The following is a 16,233-nucleotide window of genomic DNA, read 5'->3' as shown; positions in this document are numbered from 1 at the left end:
ATAATGACATGTAAAGGCACTGTATTTTTATTTTATGTTTTATCTAGTATTCTTTTGTAAATGCAACAGCATCTTTCCATAGAATATCTTGTTCTGTATGCATAATTATATTTTTCTCTTATTGTAGAAATAGAATTTATCTTTTATTTTTGAATGACAAGTTTATTGCAAGCTCTGTAGTTTCAAATTAAATGTATTTGTGCTTATAAATAGGATTTGAATTGTCGGGCCCAAGGAGAAGTTACAATCAGAGAAGCATTACGTGAACTTGAACTCTGGGGAGTTGGAGCTGTCTTTACATTAACAGATTATGAAGATAGCCAAGGCAAGACTATCAGGCTTATTAAAGACTGGAAAGACATAGTCAACCAAGTTGGAGATCATCGCTGTCTTTTACAGTCCCTCAAGGATTCTCCATATTACAAAGGTTTTGAAGATAAAGTGTCCATCTGGGAGAAAAAAATGGCTGATTTGGATGAGTTTTTGCAGAATTTAAACCTAATTCAGAGGAAATGGGTGTATTTAGAACCTATATTCGGTCGTGGAGCCCTGCCCAAAGAACAGGCTCGTTTTAGCAGAGTTGATGAAGACTTTAGGTTAGTGATATACAATGAAGCTTATTTTCTATAGTATCTTTTGCAATATGTAGGCTACAGTGTTCTTCATGGTGAAAATATAAGGAACATCTGTAATAGATATGGCGAAGAAATTCAGGAACAGAAATTCAGGAGGTATAGATGCATGGCTGTGTGTAAGTCTGAACAGAATGGGTAAGACATAGATTTTGTTTAGCGGAATATATGTTTCACATATAATGGAATTGCATGAAACATCAGTGATCTTGAACAAGGCATGCAAACACAAGATTAGTCTTGTGAAATGAAGCGGAATTGTTTTTCAAGAATCATTTCTTGCTGAAGAGAAATGCTTTGCTATGAAAGTACAAAGACGGGCGAAAAAGGTCAAACAGAAGGCTTATTTGTTCCAAACAAGTTGTGGAGATAAGTAGGGAAGAGATTTCAGCAATGTAGAAAGATATGTACCATTACCTGTTCTGATTTGAGTTAAAATGACTTCATAAAGGGAGATAAAAGTCAAAAATTTAATTTTCTTGGTTTTGGATGGAGATATTTTAACAAAAAACAGTTATTAAATTACATTGATGTAAATTCTGAACTGTTTCATCATAGATACTGAAAACTGAAAGTTATATGTCAGATACTTATACAGTTTACCTTTGCCTTAATTTTTATTAAATAATTGTGTGCATACGCCATTCAGATTAAAACTGAATGTAAAACAGGTAGTTTTATGAATTAATCTTTCTTTTTTTTCTTTTTTTCTGTCAAGATCTGTTATGTCAGATATCAAAAGGGATAATAGAATAATATCACTGAATGCCCGGACAGGATTAAGAAATACCTTAATCACCCTGCTTGACCAGCTTCAGAGGTGTCAGAGATCTTTGAATGAGTTTTTGGAGGTACAGCTGACATTAGTTAAGTTTTCTGTAAAGAAAGTAAGTTTGAATTTAGATCAACAACAACAAAAAATCTTTTGTTTTTATACAGGAAAAGCGCTCAGCATTTCCAAGATTCTATTTTATTGGAGATGATGATTTATTAGAAATTTTAGGACAATCCACGAATCCTTCGGTTATCCAGTCTCATCTCAAGAAACTTTTTGCTGGTAATGCAATTACTCTTCATTTGTGAAATGCACTTACTTAGAAATAAATTTCTTCAAAACTAAATAATCTCTTGCAGATTTTTTTCTCCCTTTCTGCTATGAGACCTTAAGGATTTAATGTTTAAGACCTTAATGATCTATGACTTCATTGCCATTTTCTACTTAATAGGCATTAATAGTGTGAGCTTTGATGAAGAATTTAAATACATAGTTGCCATGAAGTCAGTAGAAGGAGAAACTGTGCCACTTAGAAATAAAGTTCTTCTGTCAAGTGATGTGGAGGTAAGAAAATTTGATCCAGGTATATTTCCAGGAATCTTTGAGAAGTTAATTTGCTATGTAACTAGAGCTTTTTTATCTTTTTTCCAGGTGTGGCTAAATGATTTGGCTTTGGAGATGAAGGAGACCCTAAAAAAAATGTTACTTGACTGTGTTGATGCTGGAAAAAAATCACAACGTTCAATTGATCCATCGCTCTTCCCTTCCCAGGTAGTAGATGATCCAATAGCACCATTGTGTAGTCTTAGATATAACAAAAAAGTTATTTTTGAAGGCTTATAAGGAAGTATACATATGGATTTGGAGGAAAACTCAAAACAAATCCCAAATTCTATTTATTCATATGGAGAAATTCTTTAAAATGTTCTTTCTTATAATTCTTCTGCAAACATTTGAAATTCTGAAGTCTTTTACATGGCACCTGATTTAACATCCAATTTATTAAATTTGATGTAAATCTTGATCATAGTTAGTAGCTCCACATCTAACAGTTACTACTACGATGTTGTAATGTTAAAAAGAAACCACTTTCTGAGTGTGATTATAGTGTGATTTCTAAACATTACCCCTATAAACAAAAGCAGGCATGAAAATGGACTTGTTTTATGCAATTTGGACCAGCAGCACATGTAACTTAGTTACTGTTACAAACCTTCCGACTGATATAATTGGTGGAATTTGTGATACAGTTCTTTCCAGTTCCAAGTTTGACTGAATCTTTATAGCTCTCACAGTGTTTTTCCAGTGAACTTAAAGTATTTGAAACATAAGTGGTGTGTAGAAACCAGAAGACAAAATATTGTGTTAGCTGGTCAGTAATACAGAAAGTCAAAGGTGCTCCTGAGCCTGTGGCCTCAGTGTGCCTAAAAAGTGTTAGTTTCTGTATTACACGTCAGTTACGGGGAATCAATGCTTTTGACAATTTTGGTGCTATGTGTTGTAGAACAGCTAAGGAACTTGCTGTATTAGATTACATTGCAAGGTTTTGCTAAATTTTGTCAGGTTTTTAAAGGTGGCTGTATTTGTTCTTAAGAACATAGCAAATGTATCACTTCATTTAAAAATGTGGTAAAATACTTCAAACATTGATAATATTTTCATAATAAGCAATAATAAATGAGTTGAAAAACTTTTTTCCTTTTTGTCTTCTGTATTATAAAATATAATTTGAACTTTTTCTTCCAAAGATTCTTTCCTTGGCAGAACAAATTCAGTTCACTGAAGATGTTGAAAGTGCTATCAAAAACCACAATCTTCAACAATTAGAATTAGAACTCATGGCTAAACTGGAACATTATACTAGCATTGATACTAGTATGGAAGATAGTAGCAATACAGGTACAAAAATGATCTCTAATATATAATACCTGACAATGGCTTTATAGTTCATTAGCATTTGGCATTCTGTTTATTTAAACAGGAAATTACAAGTTACCCACCTATTTTTGCCAAGATTAATGTATTTAATATTTCAGTGAACAACAGATTTTCATTTAGATGAAAAACTATCTTGGAGCTTTTTCATATTTGCTAACATAGGTAATTTATATAATAAAAATGAATATAATTATATATATAATAGCTAAATATAAAAATTAATATAGCTGTATATATAGAGAGCGCTCCCTCTCGAGATCCTTCCTGCACTCCCACTCTTCTGAGGTAAAAGCTCCAGATGCATCAGTTTTCGGAGCTTCAGCATATCACTTAACAGATTGTGCCTCACTGGTTACTAAAGAGGACATAGCTGAAAACACTTCTGGAATAAACTGCTTTCTGGAAAAGCCTCTATCTCTGTTGAGCATAGAGGCAGACAAAAATCATGTGGATTAGGATAGTCACCTGTCTATCAAGTGAAGTCATATGATGATTCTCTTCCTCTATCAGGATCTCATTTTATGATGATTAATAATCTTTCTGTGTATAATTAAAACAAGATCTGAATAAAATCAGTTGATAATAGAAAGCAGCCCAATGCACTTGAGAATGGCTAATGTATCTTCCTTAGTATTCTGTTATGATTTTTTTTCCTTTTTTTTTTTTTTTGTGGTTGTTTGCAGAATCGGGGATCCTTGAGCTCAAGCTTAAAGCTTTGATTCTTGATATTATTCATAACATTGATTTGGTGAAGCAGCTAAATCAAGCTCAGGTTCACAGTGCTGAAGACTGGGCTTGGAAAAAACAGCTGAGATTTTATATGAAAGACCAAAAATGTTACGTACAGATGGTAGATGCTGAACTCCAATATACTTATGAATATCAGGTGTGGTATTCTTAATTTTTGTTTGGTGGCTTTTAAATATGTATCAAACACTTTCTCATTTCACACGTGCTGCTAGTTGCCTTCCAACTGTTGCCATATTTGTTTCAACTTTATTGTGTCCATAGCGTCCATTTTTAGCTCTTGATATTGATGGGGTAAATGCAATGGTTGTATGGAAAGCATTTCCAATACAGTATCATGTAAATACTTTCTAATATGCTTGCTACTTTGATTAAAGTGCAGATACATATATACATTTGATTTGACCCCTTTTTCATTCCCTTTTAAATACATTTTCTGTAATTATATATAAAAAAAAAAAAAGCTTTGACATTTTAGATAAAGTCAGGAGAACTTCATAATTGTGAACAAATGCAGATACTTAGAGATAATCTTGGCAATTGTGTTATCTGTTTACCTGTTTTCAAATTATTTTTTTTATGAATGTAATTAATGAAATTACATCTTAACTAAGTTCTGTGCACCAATCCATATAATTTGTTTTGTTTCTGCAGGGTAATTCCCCCAAACTTGTTTATACACCTTTGACAGATAAATGTTACCTAACTCTTACTCAGGCCATGAAGATGGGCCTTGGAGGCAACCCTTATGGTCCAGCTGGAACTGGAAAAACAGAATCAGTAAAGGCCTTGGGTGGACTTCTTGGAAGACAAGTATTAGTCTTTAATTGTGATGAGGTGAATATAGTCCTGTATAATTTAGTAAATGGATAGCTATTCACGTACTTCATAGAACAATATTACATTCTAAAAATAATGATTTGTCAGGTTTCTTTTGACATTTTTTTAATAGTTGGGAGAACAGTCTTCTACTACTTTTTTATTTGAATTTTAATAGTATTCTTTTTAATTTTAAGGGCATTGATGTGAAGTCAATGGGGCGCATATTTGTGGGTTTAGTGAAGTGTGGAGCCTGGGGCTGTTTTGATGAATTCAATAGACTTGAAGAAGCTGTACTATCTGCAGTATCTATGCAGATTCAGACAATTCAACATGCCTTGAAGAAACATAGTCCTTCATGTGAATTGCTTGGCAAAAAGGTACATCAAAACTTACTTATTGTTTTCTTACAAAAATAGTCTTTAAGGAACTGGGTCTCTACTAACTTAAAGATGGCTACCATAACTAAACACAGTATATCCAGCATTTCTCAATGCTTTCTTGTGACAATATACTATTACATTTGCACGTCTAATGCCAGGTTGAAATGGATCATAATTCTGGAATTTTTATCACTATGAATCCTGCTGGAAAAGGTTATGGAGGAAGACAAAAACTGCCTGATAACCTCAAACAACTTTTTAGGCCAGTAGCTATGACTCATCCAGACAACGAACTCATTGCAGAAGTGATTTTGTATTCAGAGGGCTTTAAGGATGCCAAAACACTTGGTAGAAAATTAGTGGCTATTTTTAATCTAGCAAGGTAAGCATATTTTTTTTTTTCTTAATATGTTTGTAGTTCTGTTCCCTACTGCTTTTATTTTTGCATCGATCGTTATGGTTATTTTCCTGCAATGCTGTTTCTTCTCTGTCTAGTATATGCCAAATCATGACTGTAGGGATACAATCTACACATAATTTCTGTTAATTTTCTGTAATATTTTATGACTTGGCTATTGTGGAAAGCTGTGTGTCAGAAACAAAGCTAGCCATAAAAGTGCAGGTTTGGAGTCATCTGAACTTTTACTTTCAATACAGCCCTTAAATCTGAATGGTGTTCCGTCCAAATCTCTGTAGCTACTACTTTTAAAGACTTTTAGAATAAAAATATTGCCATTTATTGGGAGTTCAGGTATGAAAATAACATTTTTAAAAGCATTTTAAATATCATTAAAATCTCAATGCATTAAAAATCTCAAGGTGGCGAAGTACTGCTTCCCTATTGCCCTCATTAAGGATGAATATAAGCATATGACTGCATGATTAAGTGTTGTGTATTTTGATTCTTGAAGTAATTGAAATGCAAGTGACTATTTGGTTATAAGTATTCACATTAGAGAGAACAAATTTATAAACTACTAGAGATTTTAGTTAATGCTGCTAGAGATAATAATACATTAGCTGCTAAATATGCTCTCTCTGAAGATTTTAGGGTAATATTACAGATATTGCATTACAGATAGTGCTACAGATATTCATTTATTTTTCTTCCGCCCAAAACCATCTTGTGAGCATAGTCATTGGCCAAAAAAAAAAAAATATTCCAGTGCTGTTGCCTAATGATTGTTACAACATTGCTGTTTTTAAATTTAGGGAGCTTCTGACACCACAGCAGCACTATGATTGGGGTTTACGAGCACTGAAGACTGTTCTGAGAGGCTGTGGCAGTCTTCTTCATCAGCTGAAGAAAAGTGAAGTAAAGCAAGAAAGTAAGATTGACCATGTCAAACTTTTGATTATTTGGAGTATTGTACAGATACCACTGTCTGTATCTTTCTTGATCACTGAAGTTTTGAGAAGCCATGGCTTGGATCTAGAAACTATTTAGCAAAGAAGAAAAAACATCTGTGAAAGTCCTTCTTTGTCAGGAGATTACAAAAGACTGATGTCATATTCTAGACTGAGCTTTTATGTGATAAGGATATAGAGATTTTTTTCTTTCTGGGATGATCCTAAATGATTCTCAGAAACTGTTATTTTCACTTTGCTTAGGTCAGGAGTGTTGATCCTCTGATGCTGTCATTATTCATCAGTCATCGGACCATTCTGATTTTATTTGAGGTTTGCTGTAATTGTCACATGGCAAAAAATAAGGATCATATTACTTGGATGCAGACTGGTAGACAGTAGTAGATACAAGGACAGATAGAAATGGTAGAAAGTACTGGATTATTGGATTGTATATTTTTTAGATAATTTTTATTTTTTATTGTTGTTTGGGTGTTAATTGTGTGGTAATTAAGAATGGAAGGTGGATGAGCATTTTATGTCTTTAGGACAACAACTAGTGCTTCTTGTTCACCTAAACAGCGTATGTTTCACAGAATCATCTAGGTTGGAAGAGACCTCCAAGATCACCTAGTCCAACCTCTGACCTAACACTAACAAGTCCTCTACTAAACCATATCACTAAGCTCTACATCTAAACATCTTTTAAAGACCCCCAGGGATGGTGACTCCACCACCTCCCTGGGCAGCCCATTCCAATGCCTAACAACCCTTTCAGTAAAGAAGTTCTTCCTAATACCCAACCTAAACCTCCCCTGGCACAACTTTAGCCCATTCCCCCTCGTCCTGTCACCAGGCACGTGGGAGAACAGACCAACCCCCACCTCTCTACAGCCTCCTTTAAGGTACCTGTAGAAAGCGATAAGGTCGCCCCCGAGCCTCCTCTTCTCCAGGCTGGACAATCCCAGCTCCCCTCAGCCACTCCTCATAAGACTTGTTCTCCAGACCCCTCACCAGCTTCGTTGCCCTTCTCTGGTCACGCTCGAGCACCTTGATGTCCTTCTTGTAGTGAGGGGCCCAAAACTGAACACAGTACTCGAGGTGCGGCCTCACCAGAGCTGAGTACAGGGGCACAATCACTTCCCTAGCCCTGCTGGCCACACTGTTTCTTATACAAGCCTGGATGCTGTTGGCCTTCTTGGCCACCTGAGCACACTGCTGGCTCATATTCAGCCGACTATCAACCAATACTCCCAGGTCCTTCTCTGCCTGACAGCTTTCCAGCCACTCATCTCCCAGCCTGTAGCGCTGCTTGGGGTTGTTGCGCCCCAGGTGCAGGACCCGGCACTTGGCCTTGTTGAACTTCATACAGTTGACCTCAGCCCATCGCTCCAGCCTATCCAGATCCTCCTGCAGAGCCTTCCTTCCCTCGAGCAGATCAACACACGCACCTAACTTGGTGTCGTCTGCAAGCTTACTGAGGATGTTTGTCCAGACTATACTCGTAGTTTTGTAGAGACAGCTTTGGTTTACAAATCTTGCCATGACAAATGGTCTGACAGTGAGTGGTAAACAATTTGTAATTGACTTCAGTTTGGATCTGCTAAAGGATTACCAATGATGTGTTTTAGGATACATTTCTATCAGTGTTCCTTGCTATGACTTTTTTTTTAGCTTCATGTTTAGAAATATGGAATTTCCTGAAATTTGTTTAGTTTAAATTATAATTTTCAGTAATCCCCATGAGAGGCAAATTGGATAGGTCTTGTTTATGATATAGACCCAGAAATTTTTCGTTTAATGTCTTTGCTTCAGAAACTTAGAGTATTTCTGTCAAATGGAGTTTCCTGTTTCTTTGTTTACTTCTATTGTTCAGCCAGAATCATTTGACATGTCAGAATCTTGGCCATGCCCTTAAGCATTGCTTAAATTTTGTACTGCTTGCTTTGCTGTCTAAAACAAGTTCCTTAATGTCAAGATTTTTTCTCTTTATCACGGTATTTAGAAAATTTGCCTATAGAAATATTTGCAATTAAAATGTTGTCCAGAATGAAGAAGCTTGAACTTTATCTAAATCCTGGAAGGGTATACTAGTTCTCAGACTCTGGAACATTTCGGGGAAAGACACAGAGGAAAGGGAGATTAAGGAACAGACACTTTCTGCCCCTTGGGTTGAATTTAGGTTATAGTGCATTCTTTTTTAGGGCAATCATGCTTTCAGAAGGAGGGCAGAAACAAAGGATGACTTTCACCTGTATTTCCTAATCCCACTCTCTACAAAGAGAGATTTTACGTGAGAAAGTAATTTCATTAGAAAAGCAAAAAACAGAGGTCAGAGCCCTGTGCCTTTCCCGTTATGAAATCGTTATTTTTCTGGCAGAATAAAGCTTTTCTTGTGGCTGTTCTTCTAGTCCCAAAACATTTACATGTCAGTGGTGCTTCAGATTTGAGAGGAGTTGTGGAGAGTGTTCGGTTCTGGAGTATTTGTAGTTAATTAGGATGCATTTGAGAGATGTGACTTCAAACTGCCTCTGGTAGAGGAAGATCTAAAATCCAGGTCCTTCATTTCTTACATGAATCCTTTAACAAGTAGGCTATTGTGCACTGCTGTTCTTAGTGCTGCTTTAATTATTATGCTATTATGTAATATCTAGGCAGTATCATAAGCATCTCCTGTCTGCATAGAATGCACTTGTCAGCATATGATACTTAGGATGCTTACAGTGAGGCACTCGCTCATTTAACTTCCAGGTAGGGTGTTAAAAGACTGGATTGTAGTCTCCACTGTGATTCTACCTTCAGTGTTTTAGCAGTGTGGGTTCAAGCACTGATACATTGCAAGCAAAAAAAAAAAAAAAAAAAAAAAGCAAACAAACAAAAAAATAATCTGGCTTCTTTCTTTTTATTTCCAGTTAATGAAAGTCACATGGTGGTTCAAGCTTTGCGGCTTAATACCATGTCAAAGCTTACGTTTGCAGACTGTGCACGATTTGATGCACTGGTTAAAGATGTCTTCCCTGGCATTGACTTCAAAGATGTGGAGTATGTCAAGTTAACTACAGCTTTGAAACAAGTCTTTGAAGAAGCACACCTGGAAATTATAAACACTCAGGTAAACATCAACCACAACAGCAAAACAAAACTAGTTATTCAGAGTTAGGACTAATGAATATTACATTTGTTTCATTTCCTTCTACTTTTGAATGAAATCTTTTATTAAAAAAAAAGAAAAGAATAACTGAAAGTTAGATTGTTTTTATCTGTATAAATCAGATCTGTATGGCCGAAGCATGGGAGATCAGTTGTGTAACTGAATGAAAAACAGTGCAAGAAAGCTTAAAGATGTGAACATGTGATACACAGTTTTGTTCAAGTCACGTAGGAATTCCTATGAATGTTTTGGACAATGAAAGAATTAAATATGTGAACACTTGTTTTTATCAATCATTTCTTTATCTCAGCCATATTTATTTATTTATTTATTTAGAGCTAGCTAAAATTTTGTGAAAGTTTTTTTTTTTTCAGGAAAAAATAGTATCCAAAGAGGGCTGATATTTTCATATTAGTAATTCAGTGAAATGCTTCTAATGTGCAAAGGAAGTTTCTTGCTGCTCTTTAGTATCAGAATTTGAACTACTCCTATGAATACCTATTATTTTGAAATTATAGAAACAAAGTGACTGCAAAATATATTGGAAAAAACATGAAAAAAGTACAGGATTGCTTTAGTTATACTACTTTACATAACCTTTATTTCTTTTATTATCTAGATCAAGAAGGCTTTGGAATTATATGAACAACTATGTCAAAGAATGGGTGTAGTTATTGTAGGTCCAAGTGGTGCAGGTAAATCGACACTTTGGCGGATGTTGCAGACAGCACTTGGTAAAACCGGCAAAGTAGTGAAACAGTATACTATGAATCCGAAAGCTATGCCTCGTCATCAGTTGCTAGGCCATATCGATGTGGATACCAGGGAGTGGTCTGATGGTGTGCTAACAAATAGTGCTCGACAAGTGGTACGAGAACCACGAGGTATGTTTATGAGAGAGTATATGGATCATTGTGCTTAATTTACTGAATTGTTTGTTTATTTTCAATTACATTTTTACAATACATTATTAATAATTTGTGGATATTGTAAATTAAGTAAAACTCTTGGTGATTGTCGTACTGGAGAATAGACACTGGTATGCACTTTCTAGCTTTTATGACAAGAAAGCAAAATTAGACATCAGAAGGTAATGTGAAGAATATCTTTAAAGAGCCTATATATTAAAGTTATAATGAAGGAAGAGTAAGAAATAGTTTTAAAGTAGCCAGGGGCAGTATTCCCTAAGTATTTTTCTTGGGTTTGATATTTTATTTTTGTGTCTGGAAATAGATACTACTTCATGGATAATTTGTGATGGTGATATTGATCCTGAATGGATTGAATCCTTGAATTCTGTTTTGGATGACAACAAATTGTTGACTATGCCTAGTGGGGAAAGAATTCAGTTTGGCTCAAATGTCAACTTTATATTTGAGACTCATGATCTTAGCTGTGCTTCTCCTGCTACAATATCTCGAATGGGAATGATCTTTCTGAGGTAGGTCACAGGGTATTGCATACTCTTAAAGTAGGTAAGTATTCTTAACTTTTCTAGAAGGATATTCTAAACTGTATGGAGTGATTGAATTACTTCAGTACACTTAAAAAGCAAATCACTGAGAGAATTTGCTTTAGGTTGCACATCCCTTTTAAGCTGTGCTATTAAAACCTTTTTGGCTAATCATACTTGTTGAATGAGAAATGCTGGATTGATTATGTGTGACCCTTGGAGATCCAAAATAATTGGTTGAAAGTTCTTACGTTACAGTCTTTCCCTGAACTTTTCCTGGAATGTTTTTTTTGTTCCATTTGAACCCATCTATATGAAGATGTGGAAATCTTATGTTTGTTTGAATCTTTTTTTTTTTTTTGCTTTGATTTAGTGACGAAGATATAGATCTTAATTCTCTCATAAAGTCTTGGCTAAGAAGTCAGCCTGAAGAATACAGATACAATCTTGAAAACTGGATTGGGAACTATTTTGAAAAGGCTTTAAACTGGGTTGTGAAGCAGGTTGGTTACTGAAGACTTGATAATTTTTCAGCTTCTGTTAAAGTGATACATTTATCTAGTTTAATACTGACAAGATCATTCATATTCTTTAAGTTAAAAAAAAAAACAATGCTTTTTTGCTGGCTATTTTCTTAATAAGATTAGTACTGGAACCATTCTAGTCCCTGTGAGTTTATAAAACCTGCTTGCCTTATGTAAATTTTTGAAACATTTAATAAATTTTAACTGGTTAAATTCATGTATTCCTGTGAAACTAAATATCTATCTTCAAATTTCTACATTGGACATTTATTTGTATGTTTTCAAAGATTTGAAAGATATGAATGTCTAAGCTAAAAATGAAAAAATGTTTTTAAAACAAGTTTTTCTAAACTTGTCTGCAACAAATAACAACAACAAAAACCCTAAAAGTTAAAACATTGCATAGCATAGACCAGATCTTATAAGGGGTTAGGGAACAATATAAAGATAGACACCTAAAAAGATTGATAGAGGGATATCTGAAAAAGTAGTCTGATTGTTCAGAATGCTAAATTTTCACAGCTCCCAATAGCCTGTCCTGGATTAAAGTATATAACTTTAGCTCTTTAAAATTCTACTCAAAACTTTCACTGAAAGAGGTTTTAATAGGCAAAAGGTAATTCTCAATTACAGTGTAAAAAAGGATTTTCCTGAAGGGTATATTTAATTTGATTTTGTCCAAAACCTTGTACATTATCTGGATTCTGTGATGCTAGGACATGCACCAGGATAATTGTTCTGCATGTTCTATATTTTTTCTAAAGAGTCTAGATCCTTCCCTGCCTCACCTTCTTATGAAGGAGTTGTATTTGTATTGATCAAATGTTGTATGTTGCATGCAATATTATTTAGGAGAAATCCCCACTGTTGTGGCCAATAAACTGGTATCTGGGACACCTGCATTATGTCGTCTTAGGGAACATAGATGGTCCTGTTGTTTTTAAAATACTACTTTCCCTCTATGTTCTTTCACCCATGGATGTTTTTCTACTTTAAAAGTATCTTCATCTGGATACCAAGGAAAGACATCATATTAATCTTGAGGCTGCAAATCCTTTGGTGCTAAATAGCAAAATCCATAAAAAATGTATTCGTGAGAGAGATTTTCAGTATACAGTTATATTGGTTTCTTATGGAGTCTCAAAATCCATAAGAAAAATTCTGATTAGTATATTACATCAATACATAATTAAATATGGAATTAAATACAGGATTAATACTTGCAAATCAATGTTTAAAATAATTTCACATCAGGTGAATTTTCTAGAACAGCGGGATTGGGATAATTTCTGGAGGGGTCATTGGGCAATGAGGAGTAGTTTGATAGCAATACATCACATTTATTATTAGGAGTATGCTTAAATCTGCTACAACTTGCTATTTACAGAATGACTTTGTGGTAGAAACAAGTTTAGTTGGAACTGTGATGAATGGACTCTCTCATCTTCGTGGGTGTACTGATCGTGGACAGTTTATCATTAACTTGTTACGGGGTCTTGGTGGCAATCTCAACATGAGGTCACGGCAAGAATTTGCAAAAGAGGTAATAATCTTTTTCTGCAAGTTTATCAAAAAATTCTCAGAACATTTAAAAGGAATAGCGATTTTCTGTCTTCTGACAATGAAAATTTGTAGTAATAGAATATCTGTGCTCTAATTTCTTTGCAGTCTGTGTTGTTTACAGGGAAGTAGCTCAGAAATAAAGAAGTGTTTTGTATGTCCCTGCTAAGTGTACCCAGCCCAGACAGCCATCCTTTGGTGTAGCACCAAGTCATACAGAATAGTCTCTGTCCGTACTGTCTTATGCAAGAACCATCTAGAGTCCACATTGTGTGTTTACTGCATCTCTAACACTTTTTTTGTTGTTGTTTTGTTCAGGATATTTGAAATAATAACATGGGGACTTTGCACCTCACCAGGGATGTGCTCTTACAGCATTATTGTGAGGTTATATATTGTATGCACTTGGGTATGGTTCTGTCTTTGTATACTTGAGGGCACTAGTGCTGGAAAACTATGTCATACTGGTACATAATGCTGACATAAAGCTGTATCTGGAGAGAGTTATATCCACAACCACACTTGGATTTTGTGTTGGAAAGAACAAAATACTTATTTCCAAAAGACAGCCTGTAACTTACATGCAGGGCAGATGGTTAAGGATGGACTCAGCTTCTGGAATTAGCTGTTCATGCATGGCAATGAATTATCTTGTTTTTCGTCTTATTATTATGAATGTTGCTTAATAATAATAACAAAAAGTTTATATAAAGGTTTGCTAAATACACTATTTTATATTCTTTGATTTCAATGAGTTGATGATTCTTTATATTTCCAAAAAAAGAAATATGTGGAAGAGAATATGTTACTGTTTCATTAAGGTTTTCATTGTAAAACACGCATAATATGATTGAATTCAATTTCAAAAATAGCCTTAAAAGTATAAAATGGATTACTGAAATGCTTGTTTTTATAAAATTATTATTCAAACATTCTTTATATGAATTTCAAATTGTTGCTCTTGTCATTTGGAATATGGAATTAACAGAAACCTTATTTTACTTTATTTTATTTTATTTTAAGATCTTCACTTGGGCACAAGAATCTCCACCAAATCCAAGGAAGCCCCTGGACACATATTATGACACCGACACTGGACAACTAATGCTATATCAGCTGAAGAAAAATGAAAATTTAACAGCTGGCCATTTCAGTAATCTTCAAACACTTCCTGTCATCCAAACCCCTGACATGCAGAGGGGGTTAGATTACTTTAGACCCTGGCTAGACTTGAACAATAAGGAGCCATTTCTTCTTGTGGGTCCTGAAGGATGTGGAAAGGGGTAAAAAAAAAATTGCTATTTTAAGCAAAATATACTTCTAGCTGTTTGAAAAAGTTTGTAATATGTTGTATTAATGGTTTTATCATGTGAACTAATTTTTAGTTGCAGAATATAATTTATTTATCATTTATATATTAATGAAATGAAACTTTCTATCGTGGCAAATCGATAAATTCAGGGAAAGCTCAAGCTGCCACTATGTAGCTAAGACATCTGCATGAGGCTTTTAGATGTGAAACAGGACCTTTTGAAAAACCTGTACTATTATGGGGCAACAGCTGAAAGGCACATGAGATACCTGGTCTCATCTCAAGAGGTCATCCTAGGTGCCTGTGTGCAGGCAACTGAATTAAACTCATTCTGTTGCCTATTTTAGGTTCCTTATTTAGCTGGGTTGGATCAATATGTACAAGGTATTTAGACTAGCTATTTATTCTGTGTAGCTGTATACTCTGCTTTAATTTAATTTTCTCGAATGGAAAATGATACCATTTAAAAAGCAAGAATATGTAATTCAGCAAACCTCACGCAGCACCTCTTATATTAATATAGTATGCAGTATATTCATTTTAATTCAAAAGCTGTAGAATATTTTGGATACCCAGTATTTTAATGCATTTATATATTATTTATGCTTACATGTATGTACATATTTGCTATTTTAGGATGCTGCTTCGTTATGCATTTTCTCAACTCCGATCCACTCAGATTGCTACCATTCACTGCAGTGCACAAACTACCTCTCAACATCTTATACAAAAACTCAGTCAAACTTGCATTGTAATCAGTACAAACACTGGTCGAGTATTCAGACCAAAAGACTGTGAGAGGCTTGTTTTGTATTTAAAGGATATCAATCTACCCAAACCTGATAAATGGGGAACAATCACTCTCGTGGCTTTTCTGCAGCAGGTAAACACTTTGGTCTTTGTTATTTATTAAGAGACTTAAGTATACTGTAAATAGTTTAGTGTAGGTACCTACATTGATTATTTTCAGAGTTAGCATCCTGCATCTGTATTGACATTATTTTTGTTTGTACATGGATAGAATATGTAGATATCAGCTGGAAATAAAATAACATTTATGTTGGGCTTATGCGTAAGCAATAAAGACAGTGCTTGCCTCAGTGAGTTATAATGTAAGCAATGCTTAACAATGTAAGTTTATTATGTGACATAATACTTCCGTCAGAATAGAGTGGAAGTTAAAATGAAGCATTTAAAAACACTTTTATCTGGATTTTTATATCTTTTCCTGCTTATCACATTCCCTTTCTCTTTCTCCACGTTTCTTTGAATGCCTAGTGTGGAATAACCCGTGTGTGTCATCCATTTCCTTTCTGGATTTGTTTCTCTTTAGTATACTTTTAGACATAAAAGCTTCCAATACTGAAGATCTGGCCAGAGTAAGATTTCACTTAGAGCCTTCTTATTGCTGATGAACTTTCTAATCTCCTACTAAAGGCAGAAAACCAATATTTGTACCTTATGTTCAATGCTTTTCTCTGTGGAGAGTTACCAAGTAATTATGGGCAATTTTAGCCAATACAGGCTTTTCCTTTGACCTCACAGCACGTGACTAATTTTTCTCTACAGGATTTTATAATTGGTTAAGAATT

General features: G+C 34.6%; 1 protein-coding gene across 9 annotated transcripts in view; it reads left to right on the top strand.

The window, feature by feature from the left end:
* Positions 1-16,233, top strand: part of DYNC2H1 (dynein cytoplasmic 2 heavy chain 1) — a 165,174-nt gene that overhangs the window by 25,001 nt on the left and 123,940 nt on the right. For all 9 annotated transcript variants that reach the window (XR_013945208.1, XR_013945209.1, XM_080576938.1 and 6 more), the window contains 18 exons: positions 214-596; positions 1,351-1,483; positions 1,572-1,689; positions 1,859-1,971; positions 2,059-2,178; positions 3,156-3,306; positions 4,029-4,231; positions 4,747-4,929; positions 5,109-5,291; positions 5,453-5,676; positions 6,507-6,622; positions 9,554-9,753; positions 10,412-10,676; positions 11,026-11,233; positions 11,619-11,748; positions 13,157-13,312; positions 14,353-14,612; positions 15,278-15,524. Coding sequence is in view for 7 of the 9 variants with exons in the window: in XM_080576938.1 (XP_080433064.1) it covers positions 214-596; positions 1,351-1,483; positions 1,572-1,689; positions 1,859-1,971; positions 2,059-2,178; positions 3,156-3,306; positions 4,029-4,231; positions 4,747-4,929; positions 5,109-5,291; positions 5,453-5,676; positions 6,507-6,622; positions 9,554-9,753; positions 10,412-10,676; positions 11,026-11,233; positions 11,619-11,748; positions 13,157-13,312; positions 14,353-14,612; positions 15,278-15,524 (3,393 nt within the window). In the remaining 2 variants the exon portion in view is untranslated. The remainder of the gene's footprint in view (positions 1-213; positions 597-1,350; positions 1,484-1,571; positions 1,690-1,858; positions 1,972-2,058; positions 2,179-3,155; positions 3,307-4,028; positions 4,232-4,746; positions 4,930-5,108; positions 5,292-5,452; positions 5,677-6,506; positions 6,623-9,553; positions 9,754-10,411; positions 10,677-11,025; positions 11,234-11,618; positions 11,749-13,156; positions 13,313-14,352; positions 14,613-15,277; positions 15,525-16,233) is intronic.

This window comes from Anser brachyrhynchus, assembly GCF_964034855.1.
Source record: "Anser brachyrhynchus genome assembly, chromosome: 1".
In the NCBI taxonomy this organism is placed as follows: domain Eukaryota; kingdom Metazoa; phylum Chordata; class Aves; order Anseriformes; family Anatidae; genus Anser; species Anser brachyrhynchus.
This window is presented reverse-complemented; position numbering and strand designations above follow the sequence as displayed.